The sequence below is a fragment of the Sphaerodactylus townsendi genome, linkage group LG06 (assembly GCF_021028975.2).
Source record: "Sphaerodactylus townsendi isolate TG3544 linkage group LG06, MPM_Stown_v2.3, whole genome shotgun sequence".
NCBI lineage: Eukaryota > Metazoa > Chordata > Lepidosauria > Squamata > Sphaerodactylidae > Sphaerodactylus > Sphaerodactylus townsendi.
Window position 1 is genome coordinate 123,892,766 of NC_059430.1, and position 9,482 is coordinate 123,902,247.

A 9,482-nucleotide genomic window follows, 5' to 3' on the forward strand; every position below is an offset into this window, starting at 1 on the left:
TGAGAGACTAACCCCCATTTTTCCCAGGAGGGGTGCAAATTCTTAATTGAGTTTGTAAAGTGCTGAGCTCCCGAGAGGGTACAGAAACACACCTCAGAGTCAATCTGCAGAGAACACTCTGGGATTTCAATACCGTCGCCAGAGCCACCGTTAAGGCTGAGGTGGCAAGTTTTATTCCAAAATGCCACGTTTTAAATCATTCATAAACTCCAGCGGAAAAGCCCTCGAGACTAACCCGCAGCCCACACCGCCTCCGAAGCAGGGATATTTTTTAAACAGGAAAATCAATCGCCGGGCAGCATTAAATTTAAAGACGGGATGTTAGAACAAATATGGGAAGGTAATGTTTTTATGAAGATGCGTCACAGAATTGCGGCAGGGAAATAAAGAGCGCCGAAAAAACACACACCTTTATTTCAAATCAAATGGGCACAAGCCCCTAGGATCCTCCAAATTAAAAAGGGATTTTTAAAAGGGATTTAGTAATTTATTTGTATTAAGAACATAAGAACAAGCCAGCTGGATCAGACCAGAGTCCATCTAGTCCAGCTCTCTGCTATTCGCAGTGGCCCACCAGGTGCCTTTGGGAACTCACATGCAGGATGTGAAAGCAGTGGCCTTCTGCGGCTGTTGCTCCCGATCACCTGGTCTGTTAAGGCATTTGCAATCTCAGATCAAAGAGGATCAAGATTGGTAGCCATAAATCGACTTCTCCTCCATCAATCTGTCCAAGCCCTTTTTAAAGCTATCCAGGTTAGTGGCCATCACCACCTCCTGTGGCAGCATATTCCAAACACCAATCACACGTTGCGTGAAGAAGTGTTTCCTTTTATTAGTCCTAATTCTTCCCCCCAGCATTTTCAATGAATGCCCCCTGGTTCTAGTATTGTGAGAAAGAGAGAAAAATTTCTCTCTGTCAACATTTTCTACCCCTTGCATAATTTTATAGACTTCAATCATATCCCCCCTCAGCCGCCTCCTCTCCAAACTAAAGAGTCCCAAACGCTGCAGCCTCTCCTCATAGGGAAGGTGCTCCAGTCCCTCAATCATCCTTGTTGCCCTTCTCTGCACTTTTTCTATCTCTTCAATATCCTTTTCGAGATGCGGCGACCAGAACTGGACACAGTACTCCAAGTGCGGTCGCACCACTGCTTTATATAAGGGCATGACAATCTTTGCAGTTTTATTCTCAATTCCTTTCCTAATTATCCCCAGCATAGAGTTTGCCTTTTTCACAGCTGCCATGCATTGAGTTGACATTCCCATGGAACTATCAACTAAGACGCCCAAATCCCTTTCCTGGTCTGTGACTGATAGCACTGACCCTTGTAGCTTGTATTGAAATTCAATTGTTTAGTTTTGATTGTTTTTCAGTTGTATTATGATTTAATTTTGTTGTACACCGCCCAGAGCCCTTCGGGGATAGGGTGGTATACAAAACCAAACAATAAACAAATAAATAAATAAAACCTGCCCCCCCGCCCCCATGAGTTATCTGCTGCAGGTCTTTGCCACATTCAGTAGCTTGTAATTTAACAAGAGTATAGCAGTATCACTACAAGCAGGACAAAATTCAATTTAGAAGTTCCAGAACATGTGAACAATCGGCACCCTCCTTCAAAAGAAAAGCCATGCAAAACTGTAGGCGTAAGACAAATAAGTCGATAAATAAAAGATCACCTTAAGGGCAACTCCGCTCAAATGGCTGTATTTGTCAGCAGTGACAGATAGTGTGCAATGATAAAAACAAATTAGTTTTTTATCCAGCAAAGGGGTGAGACGCTAGTAAAATTGCCTTGCGAGGGGGGGGGAATATTTTCTGTAAAATTAGGGATGTTTTGGCAAGCAGGCAGTTATTAACCACACAAAGCAACCCGCCAACGTATCCGAAACAGGACTGTCGGCCAATTAAGTTGATTAATTTCCCTTTAATATCTCCAAAAGGTACTTGTATCAAGATATTTCAGTAATATGCAAATGTAATTGATTAGAAGGCAGAAAATTAAAGAGATCTTAAAGTTTAATAAAAGCTACCAGTCATGCTTAGAAGGAAAAGGCATCTTTTACATCCTCTTTTCGGTCCCCTATTACAGAAACACATCAGAACAGCCTTATTAAAAAAAAAAAGTATGCCCTTAATATCAGGCCAAGCCAATTAAAATTTGCCCTCGCCAATTAAGTCTGGTCCCCAACCAACTCATGCTTCAGTTCTTTAACATACTTATTAAAGCTTGCAGCTCTAATCTGAGTGAACAATGCCTGAGTCACATTGAACAGGGATGCTTTGAGAAAGTATTAATTATGTACAGTTGTGTACACTCTAAGTGGCCACATGTATCCCGACACGAGCGAGAACAAAGGCAACCGCGCAAAACCATCCCGCGCTCTCGACTTCTAAAGATTCCAACCCCCGTAGCTGCAACAGGCAGAGAAAAGTTTGAAAAGATGCGTCGGGAGCATCAGGTTCTCCCAAAGGCGCTGGGATTGAGACCGAAGGGCGGAAAATGAATCTCTCAGAACACACACAGGGTCAGTAAACAAGGAATTTTTATTTTTCAACGGCAGCTCATTTTAATGTTTCTTGCTTGCGGCTGCCACCTGGAAAACAAAAAGGAAGTGCGTCAGCCTCGGTCACACATGGGTTAGCACTTATGCGGGGTCAACGCAAGTCATTTCTATAGCAGGAATTCTTAAGCAGGAATTCTACAGCATTTCTACAGCAGGAATTCTATAGCAAGAAGTCATTTCTATAGCAGGAATTCTTAAGCAGGAATTCTTAAGCAGGAAGTCATTTCTATAGCAGGAATTCTTAAGTACTCAGTCAAGCATTCTGACCGCAGGCTCTGGCCGCTGGTTCTACGCAGGGGTCCAATTTGGCTGAAATGCCGTCCCTCGGCTTTGAATAGCGAGGACTGAGCACCTCCTCCTCTCATCTAGCTAGAACCCTTCTGAGCTGGGAGCCAGAGCTGGCCAGTCCTCCTTCCCCCATCCCTCGATTTAATTTCATTTTATTCTATTTATAAACCATCTTCCCCCTTGCGGGCTCAGGGCGGCTTCCAACGTAACAATAAAATTGATATAACACCACGGTCTATCCTGGGATAACCAAAATCAATTTATCCAGATGGTGTAAAAAAGCTCCAATCATGTAAAAATTCAATTTAAAAAAGGGAAAGAGTGGAACAATGTTGAGCCGGGGAAGAGGAAGGCCCACCGGATGGAATACTGCGGCTGCCTCAACCATAGGCTTAGGGCAGGGGTCTGCAACCTGTGGCTCTCCAGATGTTCATGGACTACAAATCCCATCAACCCCTGCCAGCATGAACATCTGGAGAGCAGGTTGCAGACCCCTGGCTTAGGGGAACTGAACCAACAGAGCACCACGTTGGGAACCCGTCTTGTTGCTAAGCAGCTCACTGGAAAAGGCAGATACCTGCCACATATACGTAATTAGGATGTTGAGGTGAAAAAGGATGAAATTCATTGGCTCTAACCTTTGTAAGTTCACCAAGGGGGCAAATACTTCACAGATCTACAAGGAGCTGGGTTGTCTCTGTGCTTATGGGCACAACTAGTTCACCACAGCCGAATGAAAGCAATCTGGGCGTCTTTAAACGGCACGGGCATGCTATTATGCTCTGGTGAATTCAGCAGCCAATTTCTAACAGTCACCTGAACGGTGGTCCACAGCCTGCAATTTTACTAGCAATAAAAGCTGTCCTTTATATCTGGCCATCTGAGGCGGATTCCGCGTGGCCCAAAAACAGCGGTGTGAAAATGGTGTTAAGAGGGTTTACACCGTTTTGACACCGCTGTTTTTGGCTCATGAGGAATCCTCCTGATTCTGTGCTGCTATCTGTTAATTTTAATTGGTTTTGTGATATTTTAATTGGTTTTATGTTATGGAACTATTATGTACTGTAAACCCGCCCAGAGCCCTTCAGCATTGGGCGGTATAAGAAATCAAATGAATGAATGAATGAATGAATGAATGAATGAATGAATGAATGGAAGGAAGGAAGGAAGGAAGGAAGGAAGGAAGGAAGGAAGGAAGGAAGGAAGGAAGGGAGGAAGGAAGGAAGGAAGGAAGGAAGGAAGGAGGGAGGGAGGGAGGGAGGGAGGGAGGGAGGGAGGGAGGGAGGGAGGGAGGAAGGAAGGAAGGAAGGAAGGAAGGAATGAATGAATGAATGAATGAATGAATGAATGAATGAATGAATGAATGAATGAATGAATGAATGAATGAATGAATGAATGAATGAATGAAGTCTCCTGGCCCATGGGATGATGTCACATCACAATGTTTACTAGGCAGACTATGTTTTTGGCATGGTTTGCCATTGCATTTCCAAGCTGTCTACATCCTGTCCCCCCCCTCCCCCCACCACCACCACCGCAAAGCCAGCTGGGAATTTATTTTACCAACCTCAGAAGGATGGAAGGCTGAATCAACCTTGAGCCGGCTACCTGAAACCGACTTCTGTCGAACTCAGGTTGTGAGCAGAGCTTTGACTGCAGTACTGCAGCTTACCACTCTGTCTCAAGAGGCTCCCCGGTTCTTTATACGAGCTGCTATAATTTCAACGTGTGTGTATAGGACTGATAAGAGAATATCGGAGATAGTCAATTGGATTCACCCTCCAGCTTCCGCAGCTGAGACAATGAGATCTATCTCGCACAAGCACACGCACGATTTCTCATTCCGGGACTACTCCGGAGGTGCGCTGCTTAAGTAACTTCTACGAATTTGTAAAAAGCAAGCATTTGCAAGGAATAATTCACCCATGGTATGCTGTAAATGTCAACACGGGGCTGGTTAATGCTCGTCATTCCTGCACTTTATCTGATGGCACCGGAGCCGTTAAGAATTTTATTGGGGACAGATCATCAAGTACAAATTTTAAGGAGGTAAAAAAAATACTCTGAGAGAAGCTAAGGAGATGCACATTCCCCTTCTAATGAGATTTTTTTTTAAGAAAACCAGGCTGGTCGAGTTCTCATTAACACGGCAGTCGAAGCTATTCTTAAGGACTCTCTCAAGCTGCTTATTCCTACCCCCTTGCCCTTTAATTTTGTTTTCTGCAAACTGTTTATGAAATTACAGGGTAAATTCCAGTACCAATGGCCAGACCCCACTTTGGCCGTGGGGAATAGGCTGGAAATTAACTTCCTGCCACATATTTTACACAGATTCCCAGCTCCATTACTTTCATTAATCAGCTCGTCGAGACACCTAAATCACGCTGACATGATCACTGCGGACCGCATGTCTCCAAACGGGAATCACAAATTCACCAACCTGCACTTTCAATTCTGGTTTGGAGTGGGGAACGGGCTCATTATTGCTAGTGATTGCCACGGGGCCTAGCTAGACACAAGGGAAGAATCCTAAATCAGGGGTGTCCAACTCTGGTGCCCCAGCTGTTCATGGACTACAATTCCCATCAGCCCCTGCCAGCCTGGCCAATTTTTTTCAAGACAGAAACAGCAGCCGCAGAAGACCACAGGCAAGCGGTCTGGGTTGAGAGCAAGTAAGAAGAAGAAGAGTTTGGATTTATATCCCCCCTTTCTCTCCTGCAGGAGACTCAAAGGGGTTTACAATCTCCTTGTCCTTCCCTCCTCACAACAAACACCCTGTGAGGTAGGTGGGGCTGAGAGAGCTCCGAGAAGCTGTGACTAGCCCAAGGTCACCCAGCTGGCGTGTGTGGGAGTGTACAGGCTAATCTGAATTCCCCAGATAAGCCTCCACAGCTCAGGCGGCAGAGCTGGGAATCAAACCCGGTTCCTCCAGATTAGATACACGAGCTCTTAACCCTTTTGCCTTCACATGGACTAACACAGGGGTCCCCAACCCAAGGGCCCCTTTGGACCCTACACAGGGCAGCAGGTGTAACCACAAAATAGCTACCGTGGGAGGCTGAGCCATATTCACAGAGGAAGCTTATGTGCATGAAAGAAGGGACGATTTTTTAAAAGACACTGGGAAAGAGGAGTGAGAATAAAACCACTAGAACATTATTTTAATCTGTCCAACCAAATGGATCTCCAGTGGTCAGTCATAAAAACTGCCGGCCGGGTGTTCCACCCACTTCCCCTCAACACGTGGCAAACGTCAGAAAAGCGGTTGACAAGCATCATGCTTGGGACCCCTACTCTAACAAATAAATCCATGATTATCACTTGTGCCATTAACTACGATGACAATTAACTGTATATATATCTGCAAAAGGAGGGGCTGGTTTCTACTAGTTCAGGGGTCTGCAACCTGCGGCTCTCCAGATCGTCATGGACTACAATCAGCCCCTGCCAGCATGGCCAATTGGGAATTGAGGTCCATGAACATCTGGAGAGCTGCAGGTTGCAGACCCCTGTACTAGTTAAAGTGCACCAAGCAGATTGGATCCCCCCCCCCCACACTCCACAATTGTCCTGATCCAAATCAAAGCACTCGCACTGGGGTTATTCCAGCATTCATATTTACCTGCCACCACTCCATCACACCTGCCCTTTCTAATCTCATGCAAAAAAGCACCTGTTTATCGGTCTCTGAGCTCATGATGTTGCTGGTTACCTGTGGCCTACAATGAATGGATTTTTACGACTCCCTGGAGAAAGTTTCTAATGCTACCGATGGCCGGCAGAGCAGCTATTTACGGGCCTGTTCTAAACTGCCACAAGACACCCCTGTAGAAGACAACTGTTGGAGAACTTCTTGCATAAAATAGCTACCTGTCCAGCAATCCTGTCCAGATCTCTCTGCCCCTGCGGAGTCAGTTTGCGACCTCTGAAAGCGAACCAACAAACAAGATCAGAACATCACAGCATCCGCCCCAGTGTGACCTCTTCTGTGCCCCGATTACCCTCTCCCAGCAGTCTGTGCTCCCCAATACCCCAAAAACATATCAGTTTTATGTCCCTGCTCTCCTTTGATAAGTAAAAGCAAATCCCAATCCCGGTTTCCCCCTCCAAATGCACGGGCACATGCAGAGAATCAGTCTACCCCCAATATAATATGCTGAAAGATCACAAAACAGACCAATTTGGAGAGACTCCCAATGAGCGATTTAAGATGGGGAATTTGCTGCCAGAGGACACAGACAGCTTTAAAGGGAGATCCAGTCAGAAACTGGGGACGGATCAACCTCCTGGATTGTTTAGCTTAGTACTCTTACCACTCGGGGATAGGAGTTCTGTCAGATTATTAGGACACGAGTTGTGTCTAGGTTTAATTAAATGGTTAAACGTGACAATTATCTAAGGATTGTGTGCTTCCTGATTGTTATGCATAGGATGTTTACGAAGAATATGTTTATGAAGAGTGAATGAGAGCTTGGTAGGCACCTTGCATGCCACATAAAAGTTCCTTTTGAGTTATTCAGTACAGTGGAACCCCAGTTTTCGCCAGTAATCCGTCCAACGACGCTCAGCGAAAACCAAAATCGGAGACAACTGAAGCTACGCCGTCTGCACATGTGCAACGCAAATGGCGTAGCAAATTTACGCAAAAAGGGTAAATTTAAGCAAACGGCATAGCCAAAAACGGAGGCGCCCGGCAAAAAAACAGCCGGAGGTGACCAGCGAAAACCGAAACTGGCGAAAATGAAGGCGACGAAGTTCCACTTTACGTACAGCCAAATGGTGCAAGGTGGTTTATATATGTGCCTTCTGATGCACCTCCCTTTTGTTTTGATATGGTGGATTAAAAGATTCATGGAGGATACATCTACTAGTGGCTACTAGCAAACGTTTGAATCGCAGTGACAGGAGGCAACATCAGGGGAAGGCCTCTGCCTCTATGCCAGTGGTTCTCAACCTGGGGGTCGGGACCCCTTTGGGGGTCCAATGACCCTTTCACAGGGGTCGCCTAAGACTCCCTGCATCAGTGTTCTCCATCTGCAAAATGGATAAATGTTAGGGTTGGGGGTCACCACAACATGAGGAACTGTATTAAAGGGTTGCGGAATTAGGAAGGTTGAGAACCACTGCTCTATGCCCTAATGTTACAGCTCCAGAGGAACTGGTTGGCCCCTGTGTGAGACAGGATGGTTTACTTAATGGACAGCTGGTCAGATCCAGCAGGATTTCTATGTTCTTACTCTCTGCCTGGTGCCAAACTTATGGCACGGGATGGCTGTTATGATATTGACACCACTTTCCTTTCCCTATATGGTTATTTACTTAAAGCTACCACGTTGGACGAGCGTTCACATCTTCTGGAAACTCACCCGTCCTGGTCTTTCTCCACCATCTTGAGCCCTTCCAGAGCTTGAAGGACTCTCCTCGCAACACTCTTGGAACCGCGGCTGAAGTGGCTGGGCATCACGCCATTGCGCTGGCGGCCCCCGTAGATCTTGGTCATGGAGCCTACTCCAGCACCGCCGCGGAGGTACAGGTGCCGAGCTGTGGATGCTAAAAAAAACCACACAAAGATTTTAAAGCCATCGCCATCTTCACACTCACAACTGGTGATTTCAAACTTAATCTAGCATAAACCTCAGTACAGCAAGCACGGAAGCGAATTCCGCAGACTGTCCCATCTTCAAAAGTCTATGCTGGTCATAATTCAGAGTCTGGCTACTTTTGACTCATATAACCACATGGGAGAGGCTAAATGCATTTTTATCTTTCTATATTAAGAGCTGAAATGAACACCAAATAATGCAATAAACCAGCAATAAGTGTGCCAGGTTCTTTAAACACAACATAACATTTCTAACCTCCAATTTCCAAATATTTGGAGAAGAGTTGGATTTATAACCCCCTTTTCTCTCCTGCAAAGGAGACTCAAAGAAGCTTACACACTCCTTTCCCTTCCCCCCTCACAACAAACACCCTGTGAGGTGGGTGGAGCTGAGAGAGCTCCGAAGAACTGTGACTAGCCCAAGGTCACCCAGCTGGCGTGTGTTGGAATGCACAGGCTAATCTGAATTCCCCAGATAAGCCACCAAAGTTCAGGCGGCAGAGCAGGGAATCAAACCCGGTTCCTCCAGATTAGAGTGCACCTGCCCTTAACTACTACGCCACTGCTGCTTATACAGCAAACAAACTGCTGCTTATACAGCAAACAAAAGGTACACAAGTGTTAAATCACAAGGTTCACATATCGTATCTTAATGAATAACTGTAATAAATAATAGCAAGGTTCCTTTACTTTAATAAGTTCCTTTTCTTAGTAAGTTTCCTTTTCTGTGTTACCAAGAATTTCTTTTAAATAATCAAATGAAATGGAAAGCCCTTATGGTTCACTGGGGTTGAGCACAACTAAAATGCTAAGAATGTAGAAGGCTCACTCTTTGATAAGAATATATAGAAACGGTGGGAAAAAGTTTCTGCGTTTGCAAGAGCTATAAACAAAAGCTAGTTTCGGCTTCGCTCAAATGAGGTGGTTAAGAACATAAGAACAAGCCAGCTGGATCAGACCAGAGTCCATCTAGTCCAGCTCTCTGCTACTCGCAGTGGCCCACCAGGTGCCTTTGGGAGCTCAC

At 45.5% G+C, this 9,482-nt stretch overlaps 1 protein-coding gene across 1 annotated transcript in view; it reads right to left on the minus strand.

The window, feature by feature from the left end:
- Positions 1-2,529: 2,529 nt before the first annotated feature.
- Positions 2,530-9,482, minus strand: part of RPS19 (ribosomal protein S19) — a 7,141-nt gene continuing 188 nt past the window's right edge. Inside the window, exons 2-4 of the mRNA XM_048501698.1 lie at positions 8,223-8,406; positions 6,727-6,781; positions 2,530-2,598 (exon numbers count right to left, since the gene is read on the minus strand). Coding sequence (XP_048357655.1) covers positions 2,572-2,598; positions 6,727-6,781; positions 8,223-8,406 — 266 coding nt within the window. The 3' untranslated portion in view covers positions 2,530-2,571. The remainder of the gene's footprint in view (positions 2,599-6,726; positions 6,782-8,222; positions 8,407-9,482) is intronic.